At 43.8% G+C, this 18627-nt stretch overlaps 1 protein-coding gene and 1 pseudogene across 12 annotated transcripts in view; one reads left to right on the top strand and one right to left on the bottom strand.

Moving 5' to 3' along the window:
* The window catches only part of MATN2 (matrilin 2), a 173544-nt gene that overhangs the window by 70159 nt on the left and 84758 nt on the right, over positions 1 to 18627 (top strand). For all 12 annotated transcript variants that reach the window (XM_078353486.1, XM_078353484.1, XM_035277629.3 and 9 more), the window contains exon 4: positions 7986 to 8108. In XM_078353486.1, the coding sequence (XP_078209612.1) occupies positions 7986 to 8108 (123 nt within the window). The remainder of the gene's footprint in view (positions 1 to 7985; positions 8109 to 18627) is intronic.
* LOC128929914 (developmental pluripotency-associated protein 4 pseudogene) lies at positions 2228 to 4035 on the bottom strand (annotated as a pseudogene).

Genomic DNA, 18627 nt, shown 5'->3' with positions numbered 1-18627 from the left:
TTTTCCTTTTTGTGGAGAAGGGGGTTTTGCTATATTGCCCAGGTAGGTCTCAAACTCCTGGGCTCAAGCTATCCTTCCACCTCTGCCTCCCTAAGAGTTGGGATTACAGGTGTGAGCCACCATGCCTGGCACTAGGTACTTTTAAATATGTATTCCATTTAATACTTAAAATAGCTCTTTGAGGCAGGTACTATCATCCTCTTTTTCTTTCTAAGAGATAGGGTCTCACTATGTTGTCCAGGCTGGCCTCAAACTCCTGGGCTCAAGCAACCCTCCCACATCAGCCTCCCAAGTAGCTGGGACTACCTGTCACTATACCTGGTTCTATTCTCCCTATTTTACAGAACTGGAAATTGTCGGGGTCTGCCTGAGGGCCCCAGAAGAGCTTTAAAGAGAAGGTGATACTAATAATCACTAACATTTCTTGATATTAATGTATGCATGTGTTGTTGGAGCCTATTAGCATACGTTAACTCACTTTATTCATGCAACAAACCTGTCGAGTAGATGCTCTTATGATTCCCATTTCATGGAAGAGGAAATTGAGAAGCAGAGGTTAAATAACTTGTCCGAGGTCACATACCTGTAAGCACTGGAGCTTGTTTTTTTTGTTTTTGTTTGTTTTGTTTTTTTTTGAGCAGGGTCTTGCTCTGTCACTCAAGCTAGAGTGCAGTGGTATGATCATAGCTGACTAGTGCCTCAAAGTTTTATCCCAGCTTAGACTACAGGTGTGCACCACCACACCTGAAAAATTTTTATTGGAATCTATTTTTTTTTTTTTTTAAGAAACAGTGTCTTAACTATGTTGCCCAGGCTGGTCTTGAACTCTTGGGCTCACATGACCCTCCTGCCTCTGCCTCCCAAAGTGCTGGGACTACAGACATGAGCCACTGTGCGTGGCCTGTAAGTTGTAGAGTTGAGACATGAGCCCAGGCCTTCTGCAGGCAGAAGTGAAAATCAGTGCTGCATCTGCAGATTGGAAGGGACAGGCGGTGTCTGAGTGTGATCAAGGCAAGATCTTTATCATACAGTGAGGAATAGATTAGGCTGTGGAGCCAGACCTCGCTGGGTAAGAATCCTGGCTTTGTCTCTTTGGCTGTCTGGCTATAAACCTGAGCACAGTGGAGGCTTTATATCTGCAGGACTTCCCATACCAGCCACAGCACGGGGAATCCTGAGGTTGTATTCTCAGGCCACCGCAGAGACCACAGGTACCCCGTGGATTGAAGTCCTGTTTATGAGGCGACCAACACCCACACATCCTGGAGAATGCCATTTTTGCCACCCACTAAGAGAAAACACTGAATCTAGGGGCAGACAACGCTGGCCTGAGTGTTCTGGTGATTCTTGCCACCTGGGCAGGACTGCTTTTAATTAACCTCTAGGTGCTGACTTTATCAGCCTCGTCGGCATTTTGAAGCATGGAGCCAGGCTGTTCCTACCTTAACAGGCCCACCCCACCCAGGCCAGGCACAATTAAAGGCCCTAATAGTATTCCTAGGACACACCCTTCATGAACTGGCCTGGGCAAAGTCTACACTGATTGTACCCCTTTGAGGCCCTGCTGTGAAGTGGGGAGGCTGGACTGACTTCACAAATGTGGAGTCTACTGTACTCAGTAATACCAGACCTCCGGTCCACCTCCCCACACTGACCACTGCTTTAGTCATTCATACAATCATCAAAAAAAAAAAAAAAAATGGGCTGGGCACAGGGGCTCACTCCTGTAATCCCAGCACTTTGGGACGCTGAGGTGGGTTGATCATGAGGTCAGAAGTTCAAGACCAGTCCGGCCAACGTGGCGAAACCCCGTCTCTACTAAAAATACAAAAAAATTAGCCAGGCATGGTGGCAGGTGCCAGTAATCCCAGCTACCCCGGAGGCTGAGGCAGGAGAATAACTTGAGCCCAGGAGGGGAGATTGCACTGAACTAAGATTGTACCACTACACTCCAGCCTGGGCAACAGAGTGAGATACTGTCTCAAAAAGAAAACAAAACAAAGCAGAACAAAACAAAACAGCTGCTGAAGTCTTTTCTATTTTAGAAAGGTAGTATGAATACTTGTTCTACAAATTAACTACAATTTATGGTAATTTGCTAAATGTTTTTCTAATTTTAAATGCAAGAGTCTATCATATCTTTACTCACAAAACAACAGGCACTGCTAGGGGTCTTAGGCTAAGATTTGCCACCCCAGCAGTCTGCATGGCCCGTAAGCAGGTGTGGAGAGGACCAAGTTCACCTGTCAGCGGCACCAGGGAATCGACTCTCCAGCCTTTCTGCCATGAATTACCATAGATATGGCCTTTTTCCTGATATTCTATTCCCACTGGAGGCTTTTGATTAAGAGCTTGTTCCTGTGAACACATCTGGGGCACAACATATTATCTTCAAGGAGCGGGGCTGGAAAACTGGAAGCAGGACGAACAGTGCACTCACTCCATTCTTGCTCTTCTGGAACCCAGGCTTGACCAGCATGAAACTGCAGGTGAACCCAGCCATCGGTGTCTGCGGGGAGATTTTCCCATGGACCACATACCACCTGACACCGCTGGCTTCTTGTGGAGATTCCACTGCCTCTGGCATCCTCGCCCTGGCTGATATTCTCACCCAGGAGGCCAGCACAGCCTCTGGGGCAGAAATTGTCACCACAACTGTATTAACTCCCTCAAGGAGAGCAGTAGGCTCTTTCAGAGCAGGCAGCCCTTCTGCAGGGGAAGAGCCACTTGAGGAGGCTGTGTCCCAGAACTTTGCAAGCACATTTTCCCTTTCTCCACCTTTAATTTATTTTGCAATGATTTCTGGAGTGGGCCTCTTTTGCTGTGCTAGGAAAATCCTTTTGGTTTGGGTAAGCAAAGGCACACAGGCACTTAAATGCGTCCAGTTTCTGGCCTCTGGTGCTAAGCTTTAATTGTTGATACCAGGCCCACACGATGTCCTGGTGGATCAGATTAACAGGTGGCAGTTTAGAGGGTAATGGAGGGATTGGTGTCTTCTGAGGTCTGGGGCTGTCATACTCTGCCTGCCTCTTAGGGCAGAGCACTCTGTCACCTTTAACAGATATTTCTCCTTTGGTTTCACCCTTCGCTGATGTTCCGGGCAAAGCAATTGTGTTTGGTTGATTAGAAGCCCGCTGATCTTCTTCCCTCGCCTTCTCTGTGGAAGTCCACTCCTTGCCTTTTCCTTCTCCATATTCACATAGGAGGCGGAGCTTGGCCAGATGCTTCCAAAATGGCCCCTGGCGCACAATTCAATTTTTGTATTTTTAATAGAGATGGGGTTTCACCGTGTACGCCAGGATGGTCTTGATCTCTTGATCTCATGATCTGCCCACTTCGGCTTCCCAAAGTGCTGGGATTACAGGGGTGAGCCACGGTGCCTGGCCATCTGGCTTATATTTATATTTTTAGTAGAGATAGGATTTACCATGTTGGCCAGGCTGGTCTCGAACTCCTGGACTCAAGTGATCTGCCCACCTCAGCCTCCCAAAGTGCTGGTATTACAGGCATGAGCCACCATGCCTGGCCTAATTTCCCCATATGATAGGTAAAGAAAGTGGAGTTCAGAGAAATCAAGTCATTAGCACAAGGTCATAGGGAGTGGTCTGAGCCTTCAGGTGGTCTATTTCTAGCAGCCATGCTTTCCCCACAATGCTGCCTGCTGCCCAGCAGGTATTTTCTCTGCCTCACATCTCCTGTCTTTTTATTTTGTCTGTTAGGGTCTCAGCAAGAAGACAGGCAGCAGGTACATCACTTGGGCCTCCCACTCATGGCTGTGGGTGACTGCCGTGTACTTGGTTGCCTGGACACTACACTTCCTTAATTATGGAGAGAGACAGTGACATGCTGTGAGAGCCTCAGAAATGTCCTCTGCCTGTGGGTAATTTGACTTCAGCAGTCCAGGAAAAGACAGTATTCCAGGATGCAAAGCAAATGCAAATTAAAAGTGGAATAATGATTACCCCTCCCCACCATAAGATGGTCAAAACTTACCAAGTGCTGAAGTTTTGAGAGGATGGGCATCATTAGGACCATCATTGCTGATATGAGCTATCTTGGAAGGCAGTTAGACCATATCTGTGTAAACTGAGACCCAGTCCTAGAGAAACCATTGCACATGCCTTCAAGGAGACATGTTCAGGAAAGCACATCACAACACTGAAAGTGAAAACTTGGAAACCATCCAAATGCTGACTAATGAGGAAATGGCTAGATAAAATGAGGAAAGTCATGACCGATGGATAAATCAACTGGGAGGGATAAACTAAAGGTTTTGATTAAATCTGAAATAGTTAGTTTGCATTATCCACAATAATTATGTTTTATAAAGTCACTGCAAACACTGAGTTAGTGAATACTAAACCATTGCTTCTGTGGAAATCAAGGGTTAGGTACCTGCTATCCTCTGGTGCTAATATTTTTGTCAACTGATCAATCCATAGCCTTGTTTCATGTGTGTTTCTGTTTAAAGACATCTTACTTGTTTTGTTGTTGTTTGTTTGTTCTGAGACAGAGTCTCGCTGTGTCTGCAGTGGCACAATCTTAGCCCACTACAACCTTCGCCTCCTGGATTTAAGCAATTCTCTTGCTTCAGCCTCCCGAGTAGCTGAGATTACAGGCACCTGCCACCACTCCTGGCTACCTTTTGTGTTTTTTTTTTTTTTTACTGGAAACAGGGTTTCACCATGTTGGCCAGGCTGGTCTCAAACTCCTGACCTCAAGTGATCTGCTCACCTCGGCCTCCTAAAATTCTGGTATTACAGGTATGAGCCACCATGCCCAGCCAAAAACATCTTACTTGATATATACCATGGATTCATTAACATCAAACTCACAGGCAACGATAATATAACTCCTGACTGAATGAAACTTACCTAACACGCATTTTCCCTGTAAGGCACATCACAGCCTTTCTGCACTGAGAAACACTAGACAGCACGTGACCATTTTAAACAGCAAACTGACTTACAAAAAGCACAGAAATGAAAAAAAAAAAAGTGGCATTAAGTAGACTGTAGAAAGGATACTTGTTTACAGAGTGAAAGCTGAAACAAGAGGCAGAGTGGCTCCTTGTTCAACCTCAGCTGAGAATATCTGCACCAAGCAACATATTTTTCTGTAGTCTCAACTACTTGGGAGGCTGAGGCAGGAGGATCACTTGAGCCAGCCCCAGAGATTGAGGCTGCAGTGAGCTGTGAATGTGCCACTGCACTCAAGCCTAGGTGACAGAGCAAAAGCTTGTCTCACAAAAGAAACTAAATGCAGAGATACTTTATTTATTTATTTATTTATTTGAGATGGAATTTTGCTCTTGTTGCCCAAGCTGGAGTGCAATGACACGATCTCGGCTCACCGTAACCTCTGCCTCCCAGGTTCAAGCGAGTCTCCTGCCTCAGCCTCCTGAGTGGCTGGGATTACAGGCATGCACCACCACACCCAGCTAATTTTGTATTTTTAGTAGGGATGGGGTTTCTCCATGTTGGTCAGGCTGGACTTGAACTTCCAACCTCAGGTGATCCGCCCGCCTTGGCCTCCCAAAGTGCTGAAATTATAGGTGTGAACTACTGTGCCTGGCCAATGCAGAGATATTTTAAATTGAGTGCTCATGCACTCTGAGCCTGTTCACTAGTGACTGTGAAAACTCTGTGAATATTGGTTTGGGCTTACAGATACATTTTAGAGAGTAGGCAAATTCACAACTATGGAATCTGTGAAGAATGAGGATCAATTGAATGTGTCTTCACAATTTGACATCTCTGAAACTGGAGTGCATTTTAGATTCCATGAAATGCAGTACGTGTATCAATATGGATAGAATCTGTGGTTAATGCTGGGCGAAAACTGACTTGAAGGTCAATATACATAGGAGGAACCTATAGATGTAAAATAAGACAAAATGCCACCATAATTCTCTTTGCTGTAAAAAAGCAGGCATCTTCAGCATTCCCTAGTCACTGTTCTCAATACACTACCATCTCCATTAATTTAACCCTTTCGAGGTTTTTATAAGGCAGATGCTATTTTTATCCTCATGTTCTATAAAGAGGTTAAGAAAATTGCACAAGGGGCTGGGTGCGGCAGCTCAAGCTGTTGTCCTAACGCTTTGGAAGGCTGATGCAGGAGAATCACTTCAGCTCAGAAGTTTGAGACCACCCTGGGCAACATAGTAAGATATTATCTCTATTTGATATAAAATGAGAAAACTTCTACTTTATTTAATAATAATCATAAAAGAAAATTGTACAAGGTCACAAAAAAAGCTGTTTATTTTACCCTGAAGTAAAGAGGACTGATTGGATCTGCAAACCTTCTTAGTGTTATTTGTATCCTAACAGGAACCAAAACACAGACAATCAAACTCAGAACGGTACGTTCTAAATTGTATTATTGTGAAATAAAACGGTTTCACTTCCCTAGTTCATTTATTGCCCACCATATTTCTTACTTCAATGTAAAGGAACAGAAATTTTAGATGGATTTAATCATAGCTGAGTTTTCCAAAGCACCGGATTAATGGAATTGTTCTAAGCTTTTGATAGTTCCTTCAATTTTAGCTTCACAAAAATCCATTTCTACATAGACATCTTTTTTGTTTATGAGAACACTTGCATAACTTGTTATGTTTATACTGTTGCTTGTTAATTTTAAATACTATCAAGTTGTATTACGTTGGGTAAAGTCATAAATTTGCACATTAAAAAAAAAGAGAATTTTTATGAGCTACAAACTTATGCAAGAACTAATGTACCAAAAAAGCTGAGGTACTTCAGAAACTAAATGCAGAGGGCAGGTGTGGTAGCTTATGCCTGTAATCTCAGCTCTTTGGGAGGCCAAGTTGGGAGGATTGCTTGAGCCCAAGAGTTTGAGACCAGCCTGGGCAATGCAGTAAAACCCTGTCTCTACAAAACAAAATTTCAAAAACTGGCCGGACATGGTGGCACACACCTGTAGTCCCAGCTACTCAGGAGGTGAGGTGGGAGGATGGTTTGAGCCCAGAAGTTTGAGGCTGTAATGAGCCATGATTGTGCCACTGCCCTCCAGCCTGGGAGAGAGAGCAAGACCCTGTCTCAAAAAAAAAAAAAAAAAGAAAAAAGAAAAGAAAAGAAACTAAATGAAGAGATGTCTTAAATTGAGACATAAAGATTACAGAAACATGAAACATATGAGTGCATTTTTAACTCCAGAATTTTGTGCATACTTTTGCATGTTAAAAATTGCATTACTGTGGAAAGATGATTTTGAGAAACTGTTGGTTCCTTAACACATTCTTGTTTATTTAATAGCTTTTCCTCCAGCCCCACTGCTGCTTGCTGAAAATCCACACTTAAGCCAAAGCCCCTTCTGATGTTGGCAAACTTTTCTGATTCCCCTGCCCACCACATGGGTATTATTAAGTTAAATTGAAAATTTTCGTTTTGTTGTTATTGTTTTTGAGATGGCGTTTTGCTCCTGTTGCCCAGGCTGGATTGCAATGGTGCAATCTTGGCTCACTGCAACCTCTGTCTCCCAGGTTCAAGTGATTCTCCTGCCTTAGTCTCCTGAGTAGCTGGGATTACAGGCATGTGCCACCACATCCAGCTAATTTTGTATTTTTAGTAGAGATGGGGTTTCTCCATGTTGGTCAGGCTGGTCTCAAACCCCTAACCCCATGTGATCTGCCCATCTTGGCCTCCCAAAGTGCTGGGATTACAGGTGTGAACCACCATGCCCGGACCACTTTTTTTCTTTTTTTTTTTTTGGTAGATCAAAACCAATCAGTTATTCAGCAATTTCATATAGTTCAGCCTAACACCCTTTCTTTTTGACTTTCTGTGGCCCTTTATCTGGCCACTTTGGACTGTGAGCCCCCTTGAGGGTGGGGACTGCAGCTTATTTCTTGGGTTCTGCCCGCAGGATAGAGTAGGCTCCGAATAAATACTTGCTGGCTGGAATGGAGTGAGAGAAGGCACCACTGTTCACTCACCTTCCTGTGTCTTTCCTTTCAGTGGCCCACATGTGCAGCACCCTGGAGCATAACTGTGCCCACTTCTGCATCAACACCCCTGGCTCATATGTCTGCAGGTGCAAACAAGGCTACATTCTCAACTCGGATCAGAAGACTTGCAGAAGTAAGATTGCTTTGCTGATGTATTTGTGCTTTCTTGCTCTTCCCTCTTCCTCTCTCTTCTTTTATCTGGGCTTATTTTATTCCTCTGTGATCATCTTACCCCAGTTATCATCTCTTAGGGACAGAAACAAAGTTTAGTATTTTCTGTTGACCCCCATCACAGTGCCTCGTTCAGAGCTGGGCACAGAGTAGACCATCAAGAAGAGTTCGAAAGATGGGTGGAAGCACCATCTCAGAAATAGCCTCTTTGAATGTCTGAACTGGTCTCCTTTACTTCCAAGCTTGTTCTTTAGCAGGGACTCTGAAGAGCCTTTTAATCCACTGTCTTTATTCACTGTAGCCTAAGAAATTGTTTCTATATTTTATTATCTTCTATAAAGCATGGATTTAGGAAGAGTTATTAACCTTGGCTGGGAATGATTATTCAAGTTCTCTTTTAGAGAGGTGCAGGGACCTAGTTGTTTTGGTGTAGAACACCTTATAGGTCTTCTAGATTTAAAAAAAAGGGGGTAAACAGATGTAAGATATTAGAACTCCCATTTTCTTTTTTTGCTAAGCCCCAAATACCAGACAATATACTGATATTTGAGCCAGCATGAGGTAATCTGCTCCTTAAAAGACGGAATTACTCATATGTTGAGTACTGTGTCCTTACTTTTTGAAGTTATGGATAAAGCCACTGGGTTAATCCCCAGATGGTGAGGGTACCAAAAGCAAGGCATGAGGAAGACCAGCCTACATGGAAGCAAATACAGCTCAGCTAATCTGACACGAAATTCATGTAGTGCGTAACTGTTGCAATGTGTAATTGTTACAATGCATAATTGTTGCCATGTGTAATTGTTATAATACATAATTGTTGCAATGTGTAATTGTTATTGTACTTCATGGTAAGCAATTAAGCATTAATGGAAAGCAGTTTGCACAAATGGCTGTAATTAATGCTGCATTTATAGAGGCAAACCACCTTTTCCACATTTCTTTCACTTTTCAGTTTCAGGGTTGAGTGGGTGGCTGGAGGTCTCCCTGACCCTCAAGAATAGGTAACATCTGCTTGACCCTTCAGTTCTGTGTGGCCTGTGGAAGCCTAGAGCCCTCTGGATTCTGTGAATCCCAGGAGTGTGGGGCAGCGGCAGTTTGGGGGCGGGGGGTGTATGTGTTCTCAGGCTCCTCTCAGACCCCAGGATCCCAAGCTGAGTGCAGCCTGAATCATCCTCATCTTCCACTTGAAGATCTGATGCTTCCTCAAGATCCACAACAAAAAAAAATCACTTCCACCAAATACTCGTGGGTTCATAGAGTTTCCTAAAGAACTGGGGGAGCCTGGGAAAGGTCATCTCACACACTGCTCAGCAAACAACCTAGAGATCTCTTTAGACACCTCCCTTTAGATACCTCCACCTCTTCAGGTGTTCTGCCTCCCCACAACCATCCTCTAGAGGAACCCCTCATCCTCTTCAGGCATCGTCCCCACTGCCCAGATGCTTATCTGGCCCATCTCAGCCTCCCACCATCTTGCCCACTCTCTTCCTCCTCCTCCTCCTCCTCCTCCTCTTCCTCCTCCTCCAACTCCTCTTCTTCCTCTTCCTTCTCCTTTTCCTTTGGTTTGTGTTTTTTTGAGACAGGGTTTTTCTCTGTCACCCAGGCTGTAATACAGTGGCACAATCATGGCTCACTATAGCCTCAACCTCCCAGGCTTAAGTAGTCCTCCCATCTCAGCCTCCTGAATAGCTGGGACCACAGCTGCATGACACCATGCCTGGCTAATTTTTTTGTAGTAGTAAGGTTGCTCAGGCTGGTCTTGAATTCCTGAGCTCAAGGGTTGCATCTGCCTCAACCTCCCAAAGTGCTGAGATTTATGATAGTGAGCCACTGCACCTGGCACCCTTCTCTTCTTAGAAGCACAAGGAATTCCTTTCCTTGTCTCATGCCCCAGTGAGTGACTGGGATCTGGGAATCTGCTCATATTTATTTTCCGTGGGCTGGCTGAGCCAAGCCAGAGGAATTCTGACACTAGCAAATAAAAAATAAAATGTTCTAGCCCTGATTTTATGAGTAAGCCCTTCTCCACACAGCAGGGTTTGCCAGACCCCTGCCCGGGCCTGCCACAGGCCCTGATATCCCCTGGCTCTCAAGTACTGCTGTAGCCTTGGCTTCCTCCTGCCCAGGGCTGAGGCACAGGAAAACATGAAGTAGACCCTGCCTGGGCTTCATACAGACTGACCAGGTGGAGGGGCAGGGAGGCCCAGGCACAGGAGGGCTAAGAGCTTAGGGCAGAGGTTCTCAAACTCAGTAACTAAGAATTAGCCAACAAGTCAACTCCTGGGCTCACCCTCAGAGATTCAGAGTCAACAGGTCTGGATTTTCAATTAACTGAGGAATACTTCCACACGTTGAGATTCACTGGCCTCCGGCAGTGACAGGTCCCAGGGAAGGGCTTAGCAGAGCTCTGCTGTCCCATCTGACCCAGTCCACCGGTCACCTTGAAGCAGTTAATCCATCTTAACCTTCAGCCAGACTTAGTTTAATAAATGTGCAGTAATAAAAAGGCTGGGTATGGTGGCTCACGCCTGTAATCCCAGCACTTTTCAGAGGCTGAGGTGGGCAGATCATGAGGTCAGGAGTTCAAGAGCAGCCTGACCAATATGGTGAAACCCTGTCTCTACTAAAAATACAAAAATTAGCCAGGCGTGATGGTGCACTCCTATAATCCCAACTAATCAGGAGGCGGAGGGAGGAGAATCCCTTGAACCCAGGAGGTGGAGGTTGCAGTGAGCCAAGATTGGGCCACTGCCCTCCAGCCTGGGTGACAGAGTGAGACTCCTTCTCAATCAGTCAGTCAATCAATCAATCGATGTTCAGTGATAAAGAACAGCTCTTTCTCTTTCAGAAGAGGATAATATTAACAACTCCTTTGCTTTCCCAAAATTGGTGTACCAGTGTCCTTGGGGTAAGAACAAAGCCTTCACTGTCCACAGATCTAAGCTTGAACCCTGACCTTATCACTTACCAGATACAGCTGTTTCACTCTGAGCTGGTTATTTAAACTCCTTAACTCTCAGTTTCCTCACTCATAAGATGGGAAGGGAGGTGACAAATCAATACCTATCCATTGATTATGTCTTTGTTAGGCCCTGTTTTTGGTCTGGGGGACAGTTAAAAGCTGTGCCAAGTGACAGCTGTGCCATCTACTGACCCCTGCTGATGAGCAGGGACCTATGCCTGCCAACACCGAAAGAAACTTACAATGAGCCTGGAGAGGAGGGATGCACTCCACTTCTGGAAGCTATTCCACTTAATTTCCATGTCCTGGGCATAGCTGGATAGTCTCCCAGATGAAAAGCCATGTGGGTGACACCTCCTCCCCAAAGCATCTCTTACTCCCTAAGAAGTGCTGCCGTTCATTCTTCCGTACATTGATTGGTTCATTTATTTTTTCATTTAACAAATGTTTTCAAGCATAGAAATGTACCAGACAGCATGCATAGTACTGGAAATAAAATAGTGATGAACACAGCAATATACTTTCTTTTCTGGAGCTCACATTTTTGCATAGAAGTGAATCAAATTAATAATCAGGGTAATTTCAACCAAAAGTGATTGCAATCCATGTCCACCTTAGTGTGCAGCACATGAGGTCAGGCCTAACTATAGCCACTTTTTAGGTGTTTACCATGTGCCAGAAGCTCTCCTGAGTGTTTTATATCTGCTCTGTCACTTAATTCTCACAATGGGCTCTTTTTTTTTTTTTTTTTTTTTTTGAGATGGAGTTTCACTTTTGTTACCCAGGCTGTAGTGTAATGGCACGATCTCTGTGCACCGCAACCTCCGCCTCCTGCGATCAGGCAATTCTCCTGCCTCAGCCTCCCGAGTAGCTGAGATTACAGGCACGCGCCACCATTCCCAGCTAAGTTTTTGTATTTTTAGTAGAGACGGGGTTTCACCATGTTGACCAGGATGGTCTCGATCTCTTGACCTCGTGATCCACCCACCTCGGCCTCCCAAAATGCTGGGATTACAGGCGTAAGCCACCACTCCTGGCCACAATGAGCTCTTAAAGTGGGTTTTATCACTCTTATTTTATAGATAAGGAAAATAAGAAGCAAAAAAGTTATAAGATATACCCAATGTCACATGGCTAGCAATGTGATCGAGCAAGAATCCAAATCCTGTTATGTCCTAGCTCTTGGCCATCATTTGAGTCTGTCCCATGACCCTTGAGGACACCCAGATGGCAGCAGGACAACCCTTCAACCAGGGAACCTTCTCCAAGCCAGGAAGACAGACAGGTTCCACAGCCCACTAATCCCAGGGAGGCTTAGAGCTAATTCAGGACTAACATTCAACTGATTGTTATTTCCCCAAATCCAATGCCAATTGCTGTTCTACTGTCATTGCACAGAATAATAGTGGGAGGGTCTCTTCAGCAACTGCCTTCGAATACACACATGCACATACACACTATAGAATATATATATATATATATATACTCTCTTTATATAAATATATATAAATGAAATACATATATATACTTCCACCATTGTGTATTTGTAATTTGTATGGAGAGGGGAAACAGACACAGTTGATTCATACATTCTTTTATTTTTTGAGTTGAAGTCTCACTCTGTCACCAGGCTGGAGTGCAGTGGTGCCATCTTGGCTCACTGCCACCTTCTCCTCCTGGGTTCAAGCAATTCTTCTATCTCAGCTTCCCAAGTAGCTGGGACTACAGGCATGTGCCACCATGCCTGGCTAATTTTTGTATTTTTAGCAGAGACAGGGTTTCCCCATGTTGGCCAGGATGTTCTGTCTCTTGACCTCATGATCCACCCACTTCAGCCTCCCAAGTGCTGGGATTACAGGTGTGAGCCACTGCCTTAGACATGATTCATACATTCTTTGAATGGTAACGGACCTTGGCTATTAGACTTCTGGCTTCCTCTCCTATGGGACTTCAGAATTCTTTCCCCTCCCAGTGCTCCAAAGGGTGATGGTTCTTGAGAATCCGGTTATTACACAACACCTGAATCCCATATCCAGACAGCCTGGATCAGCGGTTGAGCTGAGATCCTACCTGTCTATAATTCTCACTTTTGATCCTATTTCTACCATCTGAAGCCATATACCAAAAAGTTATTTCCTTATCCAAATAAAAAGAGAAAGCCCTTCAATTATTGAAGAGTGTTATTCCCACACACTGACCCCACTCCTATCAATTTTCTCTTTTTCAAGGGAAAACACATCTTTTCATGACCTAGTTTTGGGTCTCTTCACTGTCCAGGTAACCCTCTCTGGGTGGATATTAGTTGTCTAAAAAGGGCCTTTTCATTCAAAGACTAGATCAAATGCATTCAAGAATCTTAGCTTCCATCACTTCTCAGCCTTTTGGCTAAGATCAAGGTGTAGAATTTTACCTTCCAAGTTGTGCCTGTATGGGCAGTTTTGAATGTACTGGATGTCAATATTGTGGATTCCTTCTGCCTTTCAGAAAGTCTTCCCTATCCAATACCATTATATGAGACATATGCAAAAGCATCAGCATAATACTAGAACAATGGAATATTATGTTCCTTCCTTTTCCCATTTTAAAAAAATGGGGGGAAAGGAAATCTCACGAAGTGTGCCCCACTTTACATGCTATTTATTCTTATCCTTCCCCTTCCCTAAATTCCTGTCCTACTAACAAGAAAGAGTGTTATCTTGCTTCTTTGTCTTGATATATTTTTCAAAATAAGGAATTCTCCCTTTCTTCTGGAGCATTTAATCTATTTGGAAGCTGGTGATAATATAGCATTGAGAAAACTTCATTTGGCAGAGAATGTAGACTTTCTGTCCAGCTTAACGTTTTTCTCTCAAGAACGATACCAAATGCATTTTACTGCTTTCATTCTTTGGAAATGTTCCTAAGATTATTTTTCCCAAGCTACATAAGTGATTTAATAGATTTATGTTGGAGTTTAAACAAGGAGCATGACCCAGAAAAACTATTGAATTATTAAAGAGAGAAAACTAGAACCAACATTCTTCATGAATTTAGATGTGAGAATTCTTAAAAATATAGCAAATAGAATTCAACAATATATGAAAAGAACAATACATCAAGACCAAATGGAGTTTATTCCAAGAATGTAAGTTTTGTTTAACATTCAAAAATCAATCAGTATGACTAATAATAATGTCCAGGTGCGGTGGCTCATGGCCGCAATCCCAGCACTTTGGGAGGCTGAGTTAGGCATATCACCTGAGGCCCACAGTTTGAGACCAGTCTGGCTAACATGGTGAAACCCCATCTCTACTAAAAATACAAAAATTAGCCTAGTGTGAGCCAGGCACAGTAACTCATGCCTGTAATCCCAGCACTTTGGGAAGCTGAGGTGGGTGGATCACGAGGTCAGGAGATTGAGACCATTCTGGCCAACATGGTGAAATCCCATCTCTACTAAAATAGAAAAAATTAGCCAGGCATGGTGGCGGGCGCCTGTGGTCCCAGCTACTTGGGAGGCTGAGATGGGGCATTGCTTGAACTCGGGTGGCGAAGGTTGCAGTGAGCTGAGATCACACCACTGTACTCCAGCCTAGGCAACAGAGCAACACTCTGTCTCAAAGAAGAAGAAAAAGAAAGGAGGAGAAGGAGGAGGAGGAGGAGGAGGAGGAGGAGGAGGAGGAGGAGGAGGAGGAGAAGGAGAAGGAGGAGGAAGAAGGAGAAGAAAACAATAAAAATTAGCCTAGTGTGGTGGTGCATGCCTGTAATCCCAATTACTCAGGAGGCTGAGGCAGGAGAATCACTTGAACCCAGAAGGTGGAGGTTGTAGGGAGCTGAAATCGCACCACTGCACTCCAGCCTGGGTGACAGAGTGAGACTCTGCCTAAAAAAAAAAAGCCACTAAAACTAATAAATGAGTTTAGAAAGGTTGCAAGATAAAAAGTCAATATACTTAAAAAAAAATTACTTCATTGTATTTCTGTATGCTGGCAACAAAAGTCAGAAAATGAAATTTTAAAATGCCAGTTATAATATCATCAGAAAATGTAAATTAGGGAGAAATTTTAAAGATGTGTATGATTTACACACTGAAAAACACGAAAGCCTTCTGAGATTAATTTTAAAAGACCTAAATAAATAGAGAGATATACCATACCATGAACTGGAAGACAATATGGCCAAGATGTCATTTGTTTCCAAATTAATCCATAGATTCAAAGCAATCCCCTTCAAAATCCTAGCAGACCTATTTTTTTTTTAGAAATTGACAACTGATTTTAAAATATATATGAACATGCAAAAAAACATAGAATAGTCAAATACCATCAATTCTCATTATTCCAAGTAGTTATGATCTATAAAATATCCACAGACACTAAATTGGAAATTCTGAATCATTACTCCTGGATGAAATACAGAGTTGGGTTCCTGAGAGCTTCCAGTCACAAAATTCACCAATAAATACATGAACTTGTTTGACGTTCTGTTTAAAAATACTTTCTTGAGTATATACTGTTGATTCATTAACATTGAAAGCTATTGTTCATGTCTAAACAAAGCTTACCTAACACATATATTTCTCCATAAGGCACATCATAGCCCTCTTGTACTTAGGAACAACAGACAGCATTTCAACACTATTCTTGGGGGCTATTTTCAACAGTAAAATCACCAACCAGACATACAAAAAGGCAAAAAATGTAGACCAGGCACGGTGGCTCATGCCTGTAATCCCAGCACTTTGGGAGACTGAGGCAGGCAGATCACAAGGCCAGGAGTTCAAGACCAGCCTGGCCAATATGGTGAAAACCCATCTCTGCTCCAAAAAAAATACAAAAATTAGCCAGGCATGGTAGTGGGCACCTGTAGTCCCAGCTACTTAGGAGGCTGAGGCAGCAGAATTGCTTGAATCTGGGAGGTGGAGGTTGCAGTGAGCCGAGATCATGCCACTGCACTTCAGCCTGGGTGACAGAGTGAGGATCCATCTCAAAAAGAAAAAAAAAAAGGCAAAAAATGTGGCACTACATTGACCACAGAAAGGATGCTTGTTTATGGGATGAGAGCTGAAATAAGAAGACAGAACATTGCCTCCTTTGACCTAACCTGGGAACATGTGTACTGGGTGACTCAAACTTTTTGCCACTCTGCACATGTCCATGAATGGCTGAGAGAGTGTCAAGGACATTGACTTGGGTTACGAGCACATTTTAGCAAGTAGGCAAATGCACAAATAGGAATCTGTGAATCATGCAGATTAACCAAAACTTTGAAAAAGATAAAGTTTATCTTTAAATTTTGTTTAAACTACCAGATTTCAAGACCAATTATAAAGCAACGGTAATCAAGACAGCGTGGCACTGGTATAAAGATGAACACACAGAGCAATGGAACAGAACAGAATTGAGAAATAAACCCATATGTATGTGGTGAAATGATTTTTGACAGAGGGGGAAGGCAATTCATTGAGGAAACAATAACATCCTCAGCAAATGGTGTTGTAGCAATTGAATTGCCATGTGCAAAGAAAGCAAGCAAACAAGCCAAAGGAAAATAGATCTTGTCTTTACCTCATACCATGTGTAAAAATTAATTCAAAATGTATTCTAACCCTAAATGTAAGAGCAGACACTGTTAAATACCTTGATGAAACTGTAGAAGACAAATCTTGGTGACCTCAGGTTAGCAAAGATTTCTTAAATAGTACACAAAAAGCTATAAAACATAAAAGAAAAAAACAATAAACTTCATCCCAATGAAAACATTTGCTCTTCAAAACACTCTGCTACTAAAATGAAAAGGTAAGCCACAGACTGGCATAAAACATTTGCAAAGCTTATGTCCAATGAAGGACCTTAGAATATAAGGAATTTGGCCTGGTGTGGTGGCTCACACCTGTAATTCCAGCACTTTGGGAGGCTGAGGCAGGTGGATCATGAGGTCAAGAGATCATGACCATCCTGGCCAACATGGTGAAACCCCATGTCTACTAAAAATACAAAAACTTAGCTGGGCATGGTGGTGCACACCTGCAGTCCTAGCTACTTGGGAGGCTGAGGCAGGAGAATTTCTTGAACCTGGGAGGTGGAGGTTGCAGTGAGCTGAGATCATGCCATTGCACTCCAGCCTGGGAGACAGAGTGAGTCTCCGTCTCAGAAAAAAAAAAAAAAAGAAAAGAAAAAAAAAATAGGAAATGATACCTACTCAATAATGACAGAGAGCCGATTAGTGGGTGCTTAGGGCCAAGGATGGGGAAGTGGCAGAGAGAGGGATTACAAAGCGGAATCAGGAAAATTTGGGGGTAACGGCTGCTCATTATCTTGATTGTGGTGATGATATATTAATATGCCCGAAAAATCAAACTGTACACTTTAAATATGTGCAGTTTAGTGTATGCCAGTTGTAACTTAATAAAGCTGACATTCATTAATCAGAACAAGGTTTCAGAAGTAAGTGGTGCCGAGACGAAAGGCTCTGAGAGAACAGATGGGACAGCCATGGCGCTAGACCAGACTACCTTTCTGGAATAGTGCGTCTGTGGCACCAGTGGAGGATGAGAGAAGGAATGTAAGCTGGGATACATTATGGAGCAATTTGATTCTCAAGCTAAGTTCCAACAGTGTCCTTTGTTGAGTAGGGGGAATTGAACATGGGGTGTCGAGGGCAATACCAGGTCATTTTACTAAATTGGGGCTGGCAATAATGTTTGTGCTGGATTAGAAATAGAGAGTGGGGCAGAGATACATTCACTCATCTGCTCATTCATTCAATACCTTTGGATTCCCCTCTGTGGGCCTGGCACTCTTATGGGGTATTTTTCTTACAAACTTGGGACCCAAGAAACATTCAGATCCTGGCTTCCCTTTCGCCCCCCACACAGAAAGCAGACTATGAAAGATGGAATCAGAGAACAAATCTAATCAGTCCAGTCAATTCAGTGTATGTTTCTTATGGCCACAGAATTAAGTAGGAGACCACAGCAACCATCCCAGCCCCAGGGAGGAGTTGATGACATCAGATAGGTGATAGCTGGTGGGGCTGGAGTAATTGAGACTGACAGACAACTTCAGAGAGGAAATCTAGTTTTGGGGCAAACGGATGTGTCCAGGAGAGAGCCCACACACGGGGCTGGGTGCAGCTGGAGATGGAGGAATTCGAGTTCAAGGAAAAGGCCTACGCAGTAGGTGGTTGGTGGTGGTCATTGACCCTGAAAATAGATGAAATCTTGGAGGGAGAACGCGGGTGTGGAAAGCGAAGGTCAGGGTGCGAGCTCTGGGGCAGCCCACAACGAGAGCGTGGAGCAAAGCTGGAAGGTGAGCAGGCCGCGTGCGCACACATGCAAAGCAGCTGCCTTCGCTGACAATCAGCAGCAGCCATGTGAGCTGCCTTCGCTGACAATCAGCAGCAGCCGTGTGAGCTGCCTTCGCTGAACCACCATGAGCCGAAGCAACGGGCTTGCTGAACACCGTCATCCAGCTTCCCCTTCACCCTGGCTGTCAGGCCTGGGTTTGGGAGTTTAGGCTGTGCCAGGGCACCGGGT

Source organism: Callithrix jacchus, chromosome 16 (genome assembly GCF_049354715.1).
Source record: "Callithrix jacchus isolate 240 chromosome 16, calJac240_pri, whole genome shotgun sequence".
NCBI classification, from domain to species: domain Eukaryota; kingdom Metazoa; phylum Chordata; class Mammalia; order Primates; family Cebidae; genus Callithrix; species Callithrix jacchus.
Note: the sequence above shows the minus strand (reverse complement) of the source record. Positions and strands in the feature narration are given on the sequence as shown.